The 20,406-nt window shown below is 37.6% G+C and overlaps 3 protein-coding genes across 4 annotated transcripts; all 3 read left to right on the top strand.

The window, feature by feature from the left end:
• Positions 1-9,328: 9,328 nt before the first annotated feature.
• LOC137711586 (uncharacterized) lies at positions 9,329-12,058 on the top strand. Of its 2 annotated transcripts, none has more exons than XM_068450837.1 (4): positions 9,329-9,466; positions 10,008-10,860; positions 11,212-11,361; positions 11,470-12,058. In XM_068450837.1, the coding sequence occupies exons 2-4, from the start codon at positions 10,012-10,014 to the stop codon at positions 11,689-11,691; spliced, it is 1,221 nt and encodes a 406-aa protein (XP_068306938.1). In that variant the 5' UTR covers positions 9,329-9,466; positions 10,008-10,011; the 3' UTR covers positions 11,692-12,058. The 2 variants fall into 2 exon arrangements, with proteins under 2 accessions (XP_068306938.1, XP_068306939.1); XM_068450838.1 differs by having other exon boundaries at positions 9,356-9,466; positions 10,005-10,860.
• A 2,828-nt stretch (positions 12,059-14,886) lies between these two features.
• Positions 14,887-17,859, top strand: LOC137710333 (uncharacterized). Its single transcript, XM_068449281.1, has 5 exons — positions 14,887-15,084; positions 15,544-16,391; positions 16,537-16,689; positions 17,082-17,362; positions 17,448-17,859. The coding sequence occupies exons 2-4, from the start codon at positions 15,549-15,551 to the stop codon at positions 17,337-17,339; spliced, it is 1,254 nt and encodes a 417-aa protein (XP_068305382.1). The 5' UTR covers positions 14,887-15,084; positions 15,544-15,548; the 3' UTR covers positions 17,340-17,362; positions 17,448-17,859.
• A 137-nt stretch (positions 17,860-17,996) lies between these two features.
• Positions 17,997-20,406, top strand: LOC137710332 (calcium-dependent mitochondrial ATP-magnesium/phosphate carrier protein 2-like; the record flags this gene model as incomplete). Its single annotated transcript, XM_068449280.1, is given in 2 exon segments — positions 17,997-19,381; positions 19,716-20,406. Coding segments are annotated over 2 exon segments (1,157 nt in total), but the record flags the coding sequence as incomplete, so codon positions are not given.

The raw sequence follows: 20,406 nt of genomic DNA, 5'->3' as shown, positions 1-20,406 counted from the left end.
AAATCACCTAACGTGACCTGTACAGCTGAACCTATAGCTCATTAACCAATTCCTGCACACGAGTCAGAACCACCTAATGTGGTCTATACGACAGGGTTGGTTGTAAATAAGTATGATCAAGTGCTACAATCACGTGAAGGCTGTGCGAATAATCGCGGGTCACCCACGAGTCGAAACCATCTATTGTGGTCTGTACAATAGGGTTGTGCACCAAACTTGGATCCAAGGTGAGCGTGCGGTATGGGAGGTGAACATCACATGAAGGATTGTGCCCTAGCCATGGGCAGGAGCACTAACACCGAGGTGCAGGATAATAAGCTCTACATGCCTCTACGTATAACCATAACCAATGCAACCATTAACCTCATACAGTTCTCACTTGAAACTTACCTGGGCATCCACAACATTATGCAATAATATGCATATCTATACTAATGCATATACTAAAATGTAATGCAATTGACATGGTATTTAAAAATGTAATTCCATTTAAAACCATTTATAGGAAAATGAAAAACATATATACATATATATAGATAACCAAAAGCCCACTCACCTAGAGGCGCTACAACTGCCTAGCACAACATCAAGGCGTCACGAACAATCGGCGCCTAGAACAATTATCAAATCATGACTTAGAATTCTTATCAATAGAACATATAACTTACATATCCTATTCGGGAAGATTCATACATCAGATTCCCAATCCGTAAGTTTCTAATGTCCTCAAATATTACGTATTATAACGTATCAAAGTTTAGTGACAATCCAACAGTCGGATCATCGATTGCTATAATAATCAAATGGCGGACCTTATGGAACTAAGTTCAAACGACGAAAATTTGTCAATCGGACTTTACCAATGGAATCAGGGTATTCAAATTTAGCCTAGAAAGGTCAAGGGATGTCTCGACCCAAGCATCATCGCAGGTGGCGGTTGGCCGCCTCGACTCGCCGGAAAATTCAACTATTTCTAAAAATTCTCAAACTTCTCATAAATGAAGATCTCAGTGACTAGAGCAACTTTCATACCTGTGACTAAGGCCAATTTGGCCGGAAAACACCTAAAATCCACCTCGATCCGCCAGAAACCCTTGAAATGGGTGTTCTTCAATTCTCCTTCATCGATGTTCCGCCGCCCCTAAAACTGATTGGGCTTTGTTCCAAGCCTCAAGGGAAGTCTAGTGGTAGTGGTAATTGAGAGGAATCATTTCAGAAATGGTGGTTCAAGGCCGAGAACCACCCGAACCCGTCGGTGGGTTTTCTCACGACATCTAGCTAGAAATTGTCAGGTTTTGATGAGAATTAGGTGTTGGGGATGTTTTGGTAAGGTTTGGTAATGATGGGAAGTTAAAGAAAACAAGAAATTCGAGGGAAACCCGTCGAAAATGGTGGGTGTAACAGGGTCAAGGGTGATCCGGTATCTCCTCACTCTCCCTTTTCCCTTCTTTTCTTCTCTCTCCTATTGGTCACTCCCATTTTCCCTTTTTTCCTCATTGGTCTGGTTCCTCCCTCCTTTCTCTCCTTTATACTCCATCTCCACCAACCATCCTATCTTCCTTTTAATCTGAGTTACACACGTGGCTTCCAGATTTTGCTCCAAAATTCTGGAGCTTTATTAAATTTAATTAATTTACTAAAATGCCCCAACTTTAAACGTTAATATCTCTTTCGTTATAACTCCAAATCATGATCCGTTTGCGCTCATGCATTCGTAACGACGAGTATTATGAGGATACGCCAAGAAAATGAACCTTACATGACACAACACGGCAGTCAACAAAAGTCAACACTTAGCCTTAAGGGGCATTTTCGTAAATTCACTTTTTAAAAATATAAAAATCATAATAATTGGGGACGGGTTGTTATACAAAATTTGTGTACCAAAATGTATTATACAAGTAACTAAAAGATGCTAGGCGATAGTCGGACAGCGAATTGGGGCCTAGCGCCTAGGCGTCTAGATGGAGGGGGGCCTAGGCAGGCTAGACGGATTTGAGTAAATTATTATACATCATATAAATAGTGTCCATTTTTACTTAGAAAAAAAAAAACCTATGCTAGTATTGGATGACATTACATACATATATACATATAAATATATATATATATATTTCTTTATTCTTATTAAAGTTACTATAAAACATATGAATAATTACATTCTTATACTTGAAATTTTCAAATATTAAAAACTTAATGTAGGTCCACTAAGTCTAATAAAAAACTAGAAATGAAAAAGTCCATTCACTTTCGTTTGTTATATTGTTGTTTTGGACGTTTTTGGTTAGATCAAGAAGGCCATTAAATTTTAAAGTCCATTTAGCTTTGGAAAACGGAAAGTTGCGGATCCACTTGAATAGGCTATAGCAAACGACGACGTATAGTATAGGTCATTTAAACTATACATCATCTTCATCTTCTCACCCGCTGCTCCTGCTAATGCATCTTCTTGTCATTGGTCACCAGACTTCCCGTTTTTCATTCTGGATGCAATTCATTTTCATTCGCCCAACCTCGCCTGCTCCGCCTAGCCTGCCTAAACCCTCACTTAGGCACCGCTGAATGGATTTTCCGACTTATCAATTCATTTGATTGTAATTGGAACAGTTGGCCACCGCCCACCACCTAGGAGGCCACCTAGGCCAATTTTTAGAACACTGGTATTATATTGAACTAATGTATTTGAATTTTAGTACTGAAATGTATGTACCGAAATATATGTGACAACATGTCCCTAATTTTACGATGTTAGTAATTTTAAAAGTGTGAGTTGACCAAAATTCCCTTAGAAGAGAGATTGTTGATTGACCAGCGTATAACGAGACGTATGAAATATTCTTTTAGTATATCCTTGTAGTACTCAACGGTACGAACGCATAGGTGTAAACGAAACAGAATTTGGAGTTACGACGAAGATTTTACAAACTATGGAGCGTAATGGGCATTTTGGTAAATTCACATTACGAGAGATATTTTTCTATATTTTTTATTGGTGACTTTGAGCTGTGTGCCATGTGGGGCCCTCACCCCACTCTTTCCCTCACTCCCGTGTCTCCCTATCTCTATGGACAATCTCTCATTTTTTTCAAATCTCCCTCACATCACTCCTCCACTCTTTGGCTACCACCTCACCTCTTTCCCTCTAACCCTCTCAGCTCTTTCTCACTCTAACTCTCTCGCTATTTCTCCCTTTCTCTTCTCTGCATCCTTCACTGAGAACCACCAAGGCATCACTGGCCTCTTTACCCCGGCAACCACCGCACCACCACCTTCACTAACTTTTCCTCACCGAAGTTAGACTCGCAAACCCTAAGCTTTCAGGACGATTTCTCTCTCTTCACAGTGGCACCGCCACTATTCAAAGGATTCTCCAACGAATTTTCACCGTCTCCAACATGGGTAAGTTCAATAACCACCACAAATATTTGTAGATGGTGCTTAGAAGTACGATTAGGTTGTTTTTGAAGCGGTTTGGTGTGTTTTGAACCCAGAAACCACATCGGGAAGCTTTCCCAGATTTTTCCGGCAAACCCAAGAGACTTACAGGTATTTTCTGGGCACGGCCAGGAGTTGTAATGGTATACTTCGATCCCTCGTCCTTCAAGCTTCAATTTGGTATATTAGGTTGTTAATGTTGGTTGAGTTGTGGAATCGATCGGAGGCGGTGAACTTCCGACTTTCTCTTTCACAAGAACCAGTGGCTGGATTCGAAAAAAAAGCCTAGATCAGAACCTGAACCTACGATTCGGCCCAGTCCATTTATGAAATGGGTTTGGAATATTCTTGGAATATTCTTGAAATATTCTTGGAATATTTCTTGTGACAATTCCTTTATCCCTCACCTTTTTCATCTATCCCTCAATTCTCTCGCCCGTGCTCCCTCTCTGCAAGTGCAAAGATATTCCACCACAACACCTTGCCTACGAGCTACATCGCCATCACCCTCAACTTTTCCCATCTCTCTATTCCCAAGCCTAGAACTTGAACTCCAACAACTTTCAGACCTTGCATCGAAGAAACAAAGGATGGAGAACTCCGGCAAGTTCTCAAATTTTTCTGGCAAGGTAAGACTCGAAATACCTTTGATCTCTTCCTCTTTGATGTTTTGATTTGATTTTTGAGTTGTATACATGATGTTTTGGACTCAGAAAACACCTCGGGGAAATACTTCCTAGTTTTCCGACAAAGATCCGGAGCCTTTTTCCTGCCAACTCCAACCACACTCAAGGAACCCAATGGTATATTTCAATTCCTTGTTTCTTGGGCTTCAATTTGATATATTGGAAGGCTAGGTTTGGTGGAGTTTTAGGATGGTCGGAACTGGGGTAGAATCTGGCGGTTGTAGTGGCAACCGGCCGGAAAAGAAGAAGAAAAGGAAAAAAAAAAGGGTCGAAGCCCAAACTTGGCCCAAAATCCGGCCCAACTCTTAAGCCCAAACCTTTGGGCCACTGATCCGGCCCACCTCAATTCTAAAATGGGCCAAGAATATTCTTGGAATATTCTTTATGTTGACTTTTCGGAAAATTCTCAGAAACCCTCCTAGGCTAATTTTGACGTCTCGAGTCCGTTTTTGACGCCTATTTAGTGAAATTCCAAAGTTTTAACGTGGTTGACCATCGACGCATCTCAGTTGACTTTTTTTAGGGTTGACCGTTAACATTTCGTTGACTTTTACAAAAAATTGCTTGGGACCCTTCTTAGCGTATTTCAACATGCTGATTTCGAATCTGCCGCCCGTTTCTCCAAATTCAAATGTTTTGAAAGAGTTTTACTAATGGGTTCCAATATTATGCTTATGTGCGATTACTATTGGAGACTTCGGCTAGCCTAGTTTAAACGGTTATGACCTCGCAAGTAACTATGAGTGGATCTTTTCTGTTATATAGTATATACATATGTGTTAGTTTCCATTTATACATTTGAAAAAGAATTTACTACGTATGCCTAGATTAGACTAATGTTTACAAGAATTAGTGAAATGACATAAATTACGAAATTATTCTGAATCTTGCGAGATGCACAGGTATGCGTGGGAAGCCTTAATTATATTTACGGTCGCAAGTATTAATGCTGATTAGAATTATTGAATCACTATGGCATGATTATATTTATGTTATCTGCTCATCGTTTGCTGCATCGATGTTAGTACTCGCCCGGGCTAGGGCCACGCTTTCACGTGTATGTGCACATCGCACCGTCCGCTCACTTTGGATCCATTGTAGGTGCCAATTCTGTCCTAGATTGTTATAGGCAATTAGGACTCGTATGTGTTGCGCATAGCGCCAGTCTTCACGTGATTGTAGTACTAAAGCGTATATTATTATTACACCCAGTCCTGTTCATGTCATAATATCTCTGCATGAACTTTTGTGTCAGCATGTGTCGATTAACACTCGATATGTTATGGTTTCTTATGCGAGATTACACGATTACGAACGTCATACAATTAATTACGAATTATTGGGCCGTATTGAATTCTTGAGATTTTGCAGGCTACGGTAGGTATTTTCTTAGTATACGTAGTATGTATATTTTGGAAACTATACTTGTTTTACAGCGAGGGGTTATAATGTTTTCAAAAAGGTTTTATTAAAACTTTATTTTCAGGCCCACTCACCCTTATTTTTTGCCCCTTCAGGTTTTAGTAGCTGAGCTTTCGTATCAACGAGGATTCATGGCAAATATTGGTATTGGAGATCACCTTCAATGGTATAATTCTCATCCTACTTTACTGTACTGTACTTATGCTCTAACATCACATACGAAATAGGTTCATTCCCGCTCACCAGCACACCCTTATATTTAGGCATTTTTATGTTTAAATTGATTCACATTTTCCACTACATTACACTTTATGGTTTCGTCACCTTCCAAGTGCCAGCCAACAAAGCTCGATTCGGAGTCAAAGTGGGCATTCTGGGTCAGGGTGTGTCATTTCTTGTGTTGACTTTTCGGAAATTTTCTCGAAAACCCTTTTAGGCTAATTTCGACATCCTGGGTCCCTTTTTGACATCCGTTTAGTGAAATTCCAAAGTTGTAACATAGTTGACCACCGGGGCGTCTCGGTTGACTTTTTAGGGTTGACCGTTGACTTTTTACGAAAATTGCCTAGGACCCTTCTTAGCATATTTCGACGCGTTGATTCCAAATCCGCACTCCGTTTTTTCAAATTTAATCATTTTAGTTGAGTTTTACTGATGGTACCCAATATTATGTTTAGGTGCGATTGTTGTCAAAGACTCCAACTTTCCTAATTCGAGCAGTTGTGATCTTGCAAGTATCTGTGAGTGGATTTTTTCTTTTATGTAGTATATATATAATTGTTAGTTTCCATTTATACATTTCATAAAGAGTTTTCTACAATACGCCTAGATCAGCGTGACATTTATAAGATTTAGCGCATTGATAAAAATTATGAAGTTATGTTATGTCCTACGGGATGCACAGGTATGCGTATTATGGGATCACTATGGCATGATTATATTTATGTTATCTGCTCATCGTTTGCTATACTGGTGTTTCACGTGTATGTGCACATCGCACCGTACACTCACTTTGGATCCATTGTAGGTGTCAGTCCTGTCCTAGATTACTATAGGCAATTAGGACTCATGTGTGCTATGCATAGCGCCAGTCTTCACGTGATTGTAGTACTATAGCGTATATCATTGTTACACCCAGTCATGTTCATGTCAGAATATCTTTGCATGAACTCGTCTGTCAGCATGTGTCAATGAGCACTTGATATGATATGCTTGCTTATGCGAGATTATGTGATTACAGACGTCATGTGTTTACTTACGAAATATTGTGCCATATTGAATTTTTGGGATATTGCAGGCTACGGTAAGTATTTTCTTACTATACGTAGTATGTATAATTTGGAAACTTACTTGTTTTACGGCGAGGGGTTATTATGTTTTCAAAAAGGTTTTTTTACAAAACTTTATTTTTAGACCCACTCACCCTTGTTTTTCGCCCCTCCAGGTTTTAGTGCTGAGCTTTCGTGTCAACAAAAATTCTTGGCAAATCTTGGCATTGGAGATTACCTTCAATGGTATAATTCTCATCCTACTTTACTGTACTTTACTTATGCTCTGACATTACGTGTGAAATGAGTTCATTCTCGCTCACCAGCGCACTCTTATACTTAGGCACTTTTAGGTTTAAATTTATTCACATTTTTCACATCACTACACTTTATGGCTTCGTCACCCTTCAGGTGTCGACCAACACAGATCGATTCAAAGTCCAGGGGCACATTCCAGGTCAGGATGTGTCATATATGCACCGAAATGTATTATATTAAATTAATGCACCTAAATATGTGTATTGAAATGTAAGCACCTAAATTTTAGTACCGAGATGTATCATATTGAATTAATGTACCTTAATGTTTGTATCGAAATCTATGTACGGAAATGTGTGTACCTAAATGTATATGTATTATAATAAATTTAATGTACCTAAATGAAGAAGACAAAGTACATCGAAATATATTGTATAACAAAAATTAATTTATCTAAATGTTTACAACAAAATATATTACGATAAATGAAATGAAAATGAAAATTATAATGAAATAAAATTAATACATTAAAAATTAGAAAGAAAAAGAGAAATAATTAAAAAATCAAAATGTAATTAATAAATGAGATTATTAATGATTAAAATTAGATTTTGATCTTACTCATAGTTTTAATCTAAAAATCATCTTCCAAGAATTAAAATGAAGTTTTCTAAAATTTAAACTATGATGCCTACAATCCCATCTAGATTGGATCGACTTTTATGACATTTTCCCAGAAACAACGTTGCCCCCAAGATATTAAAAACATATATGGTAATTGACTTTCGTAGTTTTGTAAGCAAAATTCAAAAGCCCGGCACCATTCACCCCTCACTATGCCTCGTCGAGTTGCAATCTTTTATTCTGAAAGGTTTGAATTGTCGATCCAATTAATAATGTTAAGATTAAACTAAATGCAATCATATTTTTTTAGTAATTCTAAATTTTAGTACCGAGATGTATCATATTGAATTAATATACCTAAATGTTTGTATCGAAATCTATGTACGGAAATGTGTGTACCTAAATGTATATGTATTATAATGAATTTAATGTACCTAAATGAAGAAGACAAAGTACATCGAAATATATTGTCTAACAAAAATTAATTTATCTAAATGTTTACAACAAAATATATTACGATAAATGAAATGCAAATGAAAACTATAATGAAATAAAATTAATACATTAAAAATTAGAAAGAAAAAGAGAAATAATTAAAAAGTCAAAATATAATTAATAAATGAGGTTATTAATGACTAAAATTAGATTTTGATCTTACTCATAGTTTTAATCTAAAAGTCATCTTCCAAGGATTAAAATGAAGTTTTCTAAAATTTAAACTATGATGCCTACAATCCCATCTAGATTGGATCGACTTTTATGACATTTTACTAGAAACAACGTTGCCCCCAAGATATTAAAAACATATATGGTAATTGACTTTTGTAGTTTTGTAAACAAAAAATTCAAAAGCCCGGCACCATTCACCCCTCACTATGCCTCGTCGAGTTGCAATCTTTTATTCTGAAAGGTTTGAATTGTCGATCCAATTAATAACGTCAAGATTAAACTAAATGCAATCATATTTTCTTTAGTAATTCTTAAGGTTTTTAATTAGTATCGTCATGGCTGAGGTCATGGCTGAGGCCAATTATTAATCTAGGATGATATTTACACTCATTTTGCCTCACATACATCTTTGTTAGTTTTTGTCCATTCATTTTCTTCAATTCATTCTCACACAACGAGTTTTTTACCCAACGGCGTTACAGGATGTAACATTGGCCAATGAGGAGATTTAGGCGGCAATTGAATAACTCGCTTTGGATGTGCAGGGATGGTTCTTACTTAATCTGACGATTGGAAATTAAGAGACGTGAGTAAGAGGTAAAAACGGGTGTGTGGATAGCACCTCCCTTAGTCTAACCATTTTGTCCCTCTTTGGCTTGGGCAGAAAGAAAACTCTCTGACTTTTCTGAAGTTACACCTATCCACACACTAGTCTAACCATTTTGTCCCCTCTTTGGCTTGGGCAGAAAGAAAACTCTCTCTCTTTTCTGAAGTTACACCATTTACGACTAATTCGCTTTTCTGAAGGGACAGAGACACAACGGCGATATAACCCTCCCTCAGTATCAATGGACTGAGTTCAATGCTTTATGCGATGACCAATAAAAGTACACGTACACATTGACCAGTTTTATTTTCATTATTTATGTTTGACACGGTTACATATATGTGTGTATAAAGAGGATGGGTAGGTTTTGGATTTATATCTACCACGGTGTTTATCTTCAACTCAGAATCTTGCTGTTGACCACCAAAAAAAAGAAACTCATACTCTTGCGGTGGCTGAGAGCCTGAGAGCTTCCTCTTCCAGACTTCCATTTCGGAGTACGCTCTCTACTTTTAATCTTTCTATTCTCTCATGCTTTCATTTTTATGGGGTTTTTAGATTCAGTTAAGGTGGAACAGTTTACCAATTACACTTAAGTCTTGGGTTTTTCTTGTTTAGGTCTTTTCTTGTTCATCAAGTCGAGGAAAGTTGTACTTATCAACAATGCTATTTATGCAAATAAAATTGACTTAATAAAACTGAGCTCTGTCATTAATCCCCATGTTAGAACGTGATATTATTTTAGCGTGCAAATGTCGTAATTTGAACCGTTTTATCATCATCTAAGGATCATGTCTAGAAAGAAAAAAAAAATCATGATTTGAGTTGAAGATAGTTTGGTCATCCATATATATGTGTCGAACATAGAGAATGAACTATTTAGATTATGATATTTATATGATAAAAGGGGATCACGTTAGCGTGGAAGGAAGACTTTCGTCCTAACATAAAGAGGAACGTACTGTCCATAAGAGATCTATTAAGCTTTGTTGTGTGAGTATTTTGTTTAACTAGAGGTTACTATCTTGTTATTAGCAGGAAAATGGCAGGTTGTTCCCAAGGTTGGGTATTTTTGTTAGCCGTGCTAGTATTGGCATTGAGCACTCCATGTTCACAAGCATATCTGAAACACAAGAAATTTAAGACCAAGACTGACGTTTACCTCTCCCCTAAGTTTGTGTTGGAACCAGGATTAAGTTCCAACAAATACTTCTACAACATTCAATTCCCAAAAGGTCACATTGGCATAAAGAGTTTCAATGCTGAAGTAGTTGATGCAGAAGGGAGATCCACTCCTCTAAATGAAACCTACCTCCATCACTGGGTTGTGTTAAGATATTACGCTCGCAAAAGTTACGTGGAGCCAAAGCAGCAGTCTCCCTATCAGCTCTCGGAATCAGATGTTATTTGGGTGTACAACAGTGGCGTGTGCCAGCCTGGTTCTCTTGGACAATATTACGGGCTAGGGTCCGAAACACGGAAAACAGCCACACATGTTCCAGGCCGTTATGCTATTGAAGTTGGGGATGGTAAAGGACTTCCTGATGGGTTTGAAGAGAGATGGATGGTCAACGTGCATGCAATTGATACAAGAGGAGTGGAAGATAACTTGGGTTGCACTGAGTGCCGGTGTGATTTGTATAACGTGTCTAGGGATCCAAGTGGCCAGCCTCTGCCGGCTGGGTACACCGGGGGTTTGTTATGTTGCACTGATGGTGCAAAGTGCAGACTGAAACAAGGGTTTGATGGTGAAAAGATAAACCACTACTTGAGATATACTGTGAAGTGGGTTGACTGGTCTGAGTTTCTTCTGCCTGCCAAGATTTATATCTTTGATGCCACTGATATCATGAATTCTTCGGCACCTGCTGCATCTAAACACAATTGCCAGGTAATTAATTAATGAACTTAATTATGCATAACATCCTATGATATGTCGTTGTATATACGACAATTTGTTCTCTTATCAAATATAGTTTCTCTATATTGTTTATGTTGCTAAATTTATCAAGGAAATAACTTGAGAGACTCAGAATTTGGTCTTTATCATGCTGATTAAATGTTAATTTGTGCTAGTATGTGTGGTTCATATTTGCAATCTGACAACATATACTAGTCTAGTAACAAAAAGTTAGCATGTGCTTTGCATTTTTTTTACAGTTATGCTTCATTTACGATCCAATATCTATATCTATATATATACATATATATATATATATATATATATATTTCATTTGTACAGGTCGAATATGATGTTGCAAAGTCTTGCAATGCAACTGGTGTTTGCTTAGACAACAAATGGGCAAAGATTACAATGCCAACTGGTGGTTATGTCATCTACGGTGTAGCCCATCAGCACAAAGGGGGACTTGGTTCAACACTCTATGGACAGGTGCTTTTAATTTGGTTGTTAATCAAATTAATAATTAGACAGTGTCATTAACTAATCAGTTAACTAATATTCTTGTTAATTATTAATTTGTGATGGTGATTACTTTAGGACGGAAGGGTTTTGTGTTCGTCCAGACCAATGTATGGAAATGGAACGAAAGCAGGAAATGAGGCCAGTTATATTGTAGGAATGACGACTTGTTACCCTTGGCCAGGCTCAGTCAAGATAAAAAATGCGGAGTCTCTGACTCTAGTTTCTAGTTACAACAGCACTCAAATGCACAGCGGAGTCATGGGTCTCTTCTACATTTTGGTTGCAGAAACACTTTGACTACTATACGTTATGGACCACTCTGTTTGTTATCGATAGATGAGTGTAAATTTTGTGATTTGTGTTTATCTACCAACACAAATCTCAAAATTAAACTCATCTAACGTCATAAATCTGGTGGTGAACAAAAATATTCCCATTATGGGTTATGTGGGGTATCTTGATTATATCTTCTCTTTTTGTATTTAACAATTTGATCTTTGTACGATCATGTTCATGTGTTTGGTGAATGTGTGATGAATAGAAGCTCGATTCTGCTTAATAAATTGAAAGATTGGCATAAATATTCATGTGATTGTTCAGGCTTCAATTGTTTTCACTAAGTTTTTAACTTTTTATGTTGTCCTGAAGCAAAATTTTTCACTTCTGTTCATACATTATTTGTAATTCTAATCAATTAGGGGGCTTCAATCAAAGAAATTTCGAATTCAAAATAAAAAATTTGTTATAGTCATCCACAAGAGTGGCACACAAGCAACCTCGTCGTTGTCGCTGCCGTAGTAGTCCAAGGCATCCTGGTCGCTTTAGAAGCCGTTGTCGTATTCCATGGACTCCACGTCTTTGGCGTCGTGCATATCGTCCTCGGAGTCCGTCACCGTCCGACCACAAAACCCTAACGCCGGTCGGAGGAGGAGGAGAGTTTATGGGTTGGTGAGAGAAATTCGATGTCAAAACCGGATGAGAAAATTGGAGAATTGTATTCACCTCTACATGCGGTAGTTATTTGGTATTTGAGACACCAAAATTGACTTTTGACATTCTATTAGTAAATATTATCTGATATTCTCGTTAAGTAAATTTTTTCTTGAGTAGTAAACAGGTTGATGCCTGTAAAGAAGCTTGACAACTTGAAGATGAGTTGGTTAAAAATATTTACTCATGTGTACTCAGTTTGTTAAATTCGATTACTACTTCTCATCGATCATATTGTTGGAGTAGCGTCAACAAATATCAAAATTATATATGTTATATCAAACAAAGTATTTTAGCAGTAGTTATAACGACCAATTTATCTAAAACAAATAGCAACATAATTAACAAGCAAGGTTACTAAAAAAACTCAAAAACTTAGAGATTAAGGTAACGTTATGTTCTAAAGACAGAATTTCGCTCCTAACAATGAACAATTTGTTGCAAAGTCTTGATTACGAATATATAACTCCAATTGAAACAACAAAACAAAACCAATTGCACCGATTGACGGTAAAAACAACCAATTTTTCAATCAATTAATATTAAACAATTTACAACACCATTTCTTATATAATATAAAAATAAAAAGTAAGGTCCATGCCTGAAAAAAAGAAAGTAAATCACACAAAAATACCTTAGCCCATCTGAACAAAGTCCGAAAGTGTTTATTTACTATAGTCCAAATTTTTGTGAAATGAAATTATTTTGTTGTCGATGGAGGGATCTTCTTAGGTTCGGCTTGTTTTGTACTTATCATACTTAGTCAAGGTTTATAGGGACTTTTAGAAAGTACCAAGGACTTCAATCTAATTGGGACTCTCTCAAAAGTTGGATTCTTTGTAGACTCTCTGCTACCTCGTATTTTTTACACAATATTTTGTAATATATTACGAGAATTGACAAACTATGAAGTGGCAAATAGTTCATGAAGAACCACTTTTGAGAGAGTCCCCTTAGTATTTCTCAATCATGTGATGTGTTACCAATAATTAATACAAAATAAACACGTTAATCAATAACTAAGTAATAATCTAACCATCACAACCACGTTATACTATTTATAAATTTAATCTAAATAGTTGATTTACCTAGGATTTCCCGTATTAGAAAACTACAAGTGCACTACGATGACATTGATTAAACAAAAGACTTTCTAATTGGAGGACAAATAGATGTCATTTGCTACCTAAAATTGAACTAAGCTGCATATTAATTGGCAAATATGGCATATTTTTTTTATTTGGGCCTACATATTTTGGAGAGTGGCGGCAAGTTCTCTTTCTCGTATTTTAAATGTAATATATAAGAGGAGAGAAGTTTGTGTTTGAGCTGTAGGGTGTGGCAAGTTCATTGTCACGTGATGTTCTAATTGAAAGATTTTACAACATTATTTTATTTGAAAATGATATATAACTTAGGAATTTAAATTTTGAGGGTCGGCAAAATTGCACTCTAACTTAAAATCATCATATTCATCATTGTTATGAATTTAAATTTTGAAAATAATAAGCAAACATGCGCGGTAGTTTAAAACCATTCTATGGTTTTGGGATGTCCGAAAGTATTCATTAACTAGAATCCAACCTTTGTGAAAACCAAGACATGGGTTGGTCTCCGCAATAAATATGCGGGGATGCTTCGTATGCCAAAATAAGGATAAGAACTAGTGAAACCTCCATACAAAACTAGGCAAATGATAAACACCACACACGTGTTTTAGGTTTTTACACACCAGAGTTCTGTTTAATATTTAGTAATTTCAATTGATTTATTCAATTTAATAGTTAAAAAAAAAAATATATATGTGTAAAGAAATAATATATATATATATATATAATCACTTCCCTAAATAAAAAGATGGTCAAACTTTCATAATTAATTCTTATGCATAAGAAATCATATTTTAAAAGATATGTCATTAATAAAAATAAGTACGTTTATTAATACTTAAATAATAAATTAATCATTAATTTTCTTTTATTTTTTTAGTGGCTGATATACAAATGTAATGGCTGATAAGTAAATTTCACTTTTAATAATTTAAAAAAAAATCAACTATTAACTCAAATATAAAAATGTAGTTTCTCTGATGTTACCATTTTTGGTATTATTTCTTCTCTGTGTTATATCTGGTGTGAAGGAAAATATGGTAAAGGCAAAGGAGAGAGGATCATGTGAGGATCCTCTTTGTGAGGATTTTAGGAATCATCTTTACGAGGATTCTAGGAATTCTCTAATTACATATGTTTATTGTATATTATGCAATCAGTTTTTATCAGATTCTGTTTATATTCAATTTTAAATAAAAAAATATATAATTATTTCTAATACGATGAACGAATATAATTGAATTATCCTAATAATTCTCACAAAAAAAATCCAACAAGAGCTCTCCCGGATGGCAAAGGTGCCATAAAAGCGAGCGACTACAGAAGTAACACGACACGCCGTAGATATCACAACACGTCATCGCTTCCGTAATATGTCCAGCGGGGGACGACAAGTAACACAGTGAGTCAACACACTCGCGTTTACAGCACTCTCTCAAGTTCTCTCTCTAAAATTTGTAGGGTTTGAACGGCCGGGCGGGCGCACACTCGCCCATACACTCATAATCCACGCTATAAAAGTAACGTCTGATTTTGTATCAAACGGATTGAAAGTCTCCAACTTGTTATCTCAGACTCGTCTTTCCTTCTGGTACTCTTTTCAGCCTTTCCTCTTTATGTTTCGTATACGTTTGTTGATTTGTAGATTAACCCTTATGAAAAAATCGCAAATTCGATAGAGAAAGTGATTTTCACCCACTCATGTTGTTTTTAGCGTTTAAATGGAATAAATCAAAGAAAAATTAAGAGACGGTGAAAAGAAAAAAATAGTGCAGAATCATGCAGTCCTTACTTTTTGTTTAGTGTTTTGATTGAAGTGTGAAAATTTGTATAGTCCATTGTATAGTCAATAATTTTAAATTTGAAGAGCTGTTATCGACACTCCAAAAATATCACCGTTTCGCTTCGAAGTGCAGTTTTTCCCTATATTTTTATATGGGATGAGTGTACGATGACGTTTTTGGATCGCTAATAACATTGCTTCGTTATGATTCGGAGCGTGGAATTTGAGTTTTGAGTTTGTGTGTGAGTATTTTGGTTGTTTTGGCAGAAAAAATGGCAAGCTGTTTTCAGGGTTGGGTGGTTTTGTTGGCTATGGTGGTATTGGCATTGAGCACGCCATGCTCACATGCTCTTAGGATTCTCAAAACTAGGGCAAGAACTAGTGTTTTTGTCTCCCCTAAGTTTGTGTTGGGACCTGGATCAGTTGCAGACAAGTATTACTACGATATCGACTTCCCGAGAGGTCATATTGCAATCAAGAGCTTCACTGCTGAAGTAATTGACGAGGAAGGGAATCCGATTCCCCTTCACGAAACTTATCTCCATCATTGGGTTGTCGAGGGGTATTATGGCCGCGTAGGTTCTGTGGAGCCGGAGGGGACCCGTGTTGAGGAGCTTCAAAGGTCGGATTTTATTTTTGTGAGAAACAGTGGAGTGTGCCAGAGGACTCTCGGACAGTACTTTGGACTTGGGTCCGAAACACGGAAAACAGATACACATGTTCCGGATCCTTTTGGAATTGAAGTTGGGAATCCAGCAGTGACTCCTGCTGGCTATGAGGAGAGATGGATGCTCAATGTGCACGCCATTGACACACGGGGAGCGGAGAATGGGTTGGGATGCACCGAGTGCAGGTGTGATCTTTATAATGTGTCAACAGATTCTCGAGGCCGGCCTTTGAGGCCAGGGTACGTAGGAGGTTTGTTTTGTTGTTATGATGGTGTACAGTGCAGGGTAAAACAAGGCTTTAATGGTGTCAGGAGAAACCTCTACTTAAGATATACTGTGAAGTGGGTTGATTGGTCTGATTCGATCGTGCCTGTCAAGATTTATATCTTTGATGTCACTGATAAAATGAATCATTCAGCCGGACATGCTATTGAACATGAGTGCCGGGTTAGTGAGTTTCACCTCATCGTATGATATGTTGGAATAGTATTCGCTCGAATGGCGACAATGCATGCATCAATATTCTGGCGTTTGCAGTTTTTATGAACTCAGTTTCTTTTTATGATTGAGGCTATATCTTTCTTTTGTGCAGGTTGAATATAATGTCGAAGAGTCTTGCAGTGCGACCAGTGATGGGTGCTTTGACAGCCAATCGTCATTGGCTACTATGACGACTGGTGGTTATGTCGTCTATGGTGTAGCTCATCAGCATACGGGGGGGATTGGTTCAACTCTATATGGAGAGGTGATCTTTTCTTCCACTCTTAGCAATTTGGTTTCTTCGAACCTTAAAATAATTTCTTTCGGCATATGGTAGAACTCAAAAACCTATGAGATTTCCTGTAAGTAGTATATACCGGCTTGTATACATTACCCTTAAATATATTTGCAACCAGACTGCAACAATTTGCATCTTCCCCCACCTTGCATTTGCAAGTATGTGACCTTATACTGTATATAGGATTTAGCTTTAATCGCTGCATTATGATCTCTTCCTGCACCCTTTTTATAAAGTCAAGAGTTTCCGTCGTGTGTCAGGCTAAATTGTACTCTTCCTTGTCTCTCTTTCTTGTTGAGCCCACACATGTATTGAAAGTATGTGTCTTCAAGTAATGTACTTGCTTGTGATAATTTTAGGACGGACGGGTTCTGTGTTCGTCAATACCAATTTATGGAAAAGGGAAGGAAGCTGGAGATGAGGCTGGTTATATTGTAGGAATGTCCAGTTGTTATCCTCGACCGGGCTCAATCAGAATAAACGATGGCGAGACTCTGACTCTAGTATCTAATTACAGCAGCACTCAGACACACACCGGAGTTATGGGTCTCTTCTACATTTTGGTTGCTGACTACCTTCCAACTTCCCCGGTGCTTAGCTTCGACACTGCACTTTGAGCGATGTACCGTTGAACATTAAGGTTAATGAGTCTAAATAAGGCGTCTGGATTCTTTATCGCCTGAACTCAAATTCGTTAATGTACTGACATGGTTTTGTTCTTGCAGATTTCGAGTCGTATAAGCTAAAGCTGATCACGTCCTTCATCAATGGCGTCATGAACTTTTACGTTCGGGTTATGTAAAGCGTCTTGATTCTACGTCTCACCCGGCGCTGCGATATGTAGACATAACAAAGCCAATGTATCCGTTGGTTTGGCAATAATTTGAACTTCATCTTCAAGTGTTTTGTTAAATGTGGTGAACTTTGAAGCTCAATTCAGTCTGTTCAATACATAATAGAGCTTTCCCACCTTTTATTTGTGTATTGTGGTAAGATCGATGACCTTGTCAAGTAAATGGGTTTGGGAGCATGGCATCAAACTAAGACTCCCTATTTTGGCATGGAATAAGAATAATGTATGGCGTATACGACTTTTTAGTCTAGCAGCACTCAATTTTTATTTTAATCTAATTTTAAGCGTATATGACTGTTGGGCGAGTTGAACTCGACTTTCATCGTGTTAGAATAAATATGAACTCGACCCCTGAATTCGGGTTTGCCCAATATGCACTGCAACTTGGTTTACAAATACTATTTCACTGAAAAAATTAATTTAATCCAACAAGAAGTAAAATTTGGGTCTCAATCTCAAATACAAGCTTAAATTTCAGTTCATAAACATTTAAATCACTATTGATCCACGACTTCAAACAAAAAAAAATATTGTTCTAAAGTTCAAATCAACACAAATATAGTAGTCAAAATTCAAAATATGTACGTTGTTTCTTGCTTCTAAATTGGTTCGACAAGCAAATGAGATAATATATTAATGTAAATTTAATTCGGGTTAGAACTCGATTTGAGTCAGATTGAACAATGTTTTACCCTAAACCAATCCTAATAAAAATCGAGTTGAGATTGATCTTGATTTGGATGAGTTTTATGTAACTTAATTCGACCGATCAAGGTTAAAAATCGGATTAATTTCGAACTGATCCAACCCAAGTTTGCACCGCTCAACATTTGACGAAAAATTATAAAATCAAAAAAGGCAAGTGAAGGAGTGAAGGGCGACCAAACACGAGGAAGAATATCCACTTCCATTCCAGAGCGATCCTTCTCCGTCAGTTTCATATCATACAATCTTCCCCTCCTCCCTCGTCTCGTATATATATACGGCAGATATAATATATATATACACACACACCCACTCGGCTGTTACATTCTGTGTTACCGTTCCTTAATTACCGTTACATTCAATCCAAAAATCCGTTCTTCAATCCACCCAATCTCTCACATTGAAGAAGAAGATGAGGTCCCATCTCTCCCAACCCTCATTTCCTCTATCCTGTTTCTATCTTTGCTGAATGGTGATGGCTGAAGAATTTATGATCGAACAACCCAAAACGCACCAACCCATTTGCCCAAAATCCGCAAATCTCATACCTTTATTGTGGGTTGTGATCGATTGATCCGCCATTGAAGAAACTCGAAGAAAATTGAAGAAGAAGGGGAAGGAAGAATTGGGTTCTTATGTCAGGGGCAAAGCCGGCCGCGGCAGAGCATGTCGGCTTCCCCAACGTGGATGCGAACAAGTCCACCGCCATCGCCAAAGGCGAAGGATGTTGCAATCCGGTCAAGAAAAGCGGACCCATTTCGATGGATCACGTTCTTCTAGCCTTGCGCGAGACCAAGGAGGACAGGGAGGTCCGAATTCGAAGCCTTTTCAATTTCTTCGATGCTGAGGATCTTGGGTATTTGGATTATTCTCAGATCGAGGCCGGATTGTCGGCCCTTCAGATTCCGCCGGAATACAAGTACGCCAATGATCTTCTGAAGGTCTGTGATGCTAACAGAGATGGAAGGGTCGATTATCTTGAGTTCCGGCGGTACATGGATGACAAGGAGCTCGAGCTCTACCGCATTTTTCAGGCCATTGATGTTGAGCACAACGGCTGCATTCTGCCCGAGGAGCTTTGGGATGCCCTTGTCAAGGCTGGTATGCCCAACTATACTTTCTTTTGTTTCGAAATTGCGAAAATTCGCTAACTTTTACATGCTAGTTCATAGTTTCGTCTGTAGATTGAGGATTGGTTCTTGCTTTGAGGCATCGTTTATAGTATTGCTCTGATTGTAATATAATTTCCACTAGGGAGCATTGTTACCATCATGTTCTACATTGAGCTTGATGGGAATGTAGAGCTATGACTAGTATTATTTCCCAAAACTGTTTCAGAGAAAACAAAAGCGAGAGGGTTTCCTTTTCCGTAGACTTTAATTGGGAAGTTTCTTTATTTTCCATCTTATAAGCCCTGGCAGTTTTTAATTTGTAGGGATTGAAATGGATGATGAGGAACTTGCGCGTTTTGTGGAGCATGTTGATAAGGATAACAATGGAATTATAACTTTTGAAGAATGGAGAGATTTTCTTCTACTTTATCCGCATGAAGCAACAATTGAGAACATATATCATCACTGGGAAAGGGTGTTTCTTGTGGATATTGGAGAGCAGGCTGTTATTCCAGAAGGAATTGGTAGGCATGTTCATAGGAGCAGATACTTTATTGCAGGGGCTGTAGCTGGAGCCGCTTCTCGTACTGCCACCGCTCCTCTTGATCGCTTGAAAGTGGTTTTGCAAGTTCAGACATCTCGTGCTTCTGTAGTACCAGCTATCAAGAAGATACTGAAGGATGACGGTATTCTGGGGTTTTTCCGAGGTAACGGAATAAATGTTGTGAAGGTAGCACCTGAAAGTGCCATCAAGTTCTATACTTATGAAATGTTAAAGAAAGTCATTGGAGATAATATGGGGGCAGACGAGGGAGATATTGGTACTGCTGGTAGACTTTTGGCTGGTGGTATGGCAGGTGCAGTGGCACAAACTTCTATATATCCTTTGGATCTTGTGAAAACTCGGTTACAGACTTGCACTTCAGAAGCTGGAAAGAGTCCTCGGTTGAGGACATTGACTAAAGAAATATGGATTCATGAGGGACCTCGGGCCTTCTATAAAGGTCTGTGTCC

This window comes from Pyrus communis, chromosome 12 (assembly GCF_963583255.1).
Source record: "Pyrus communis chromosome 12, drPyrComm1.1, whole genome shotgun sequence".
Lineage (NCBI taxonomy): Eukaryota > Viridiplantae > Streptophyta > Magnoliopsida > Rosales > Rosaceae > Pyrus > Pyrus communis.
The sequence above is the reverse complement of the archived record's forward strand: the minus strand, read 5'-3'. Positions and strand labels throughout refer to the sequence as shown.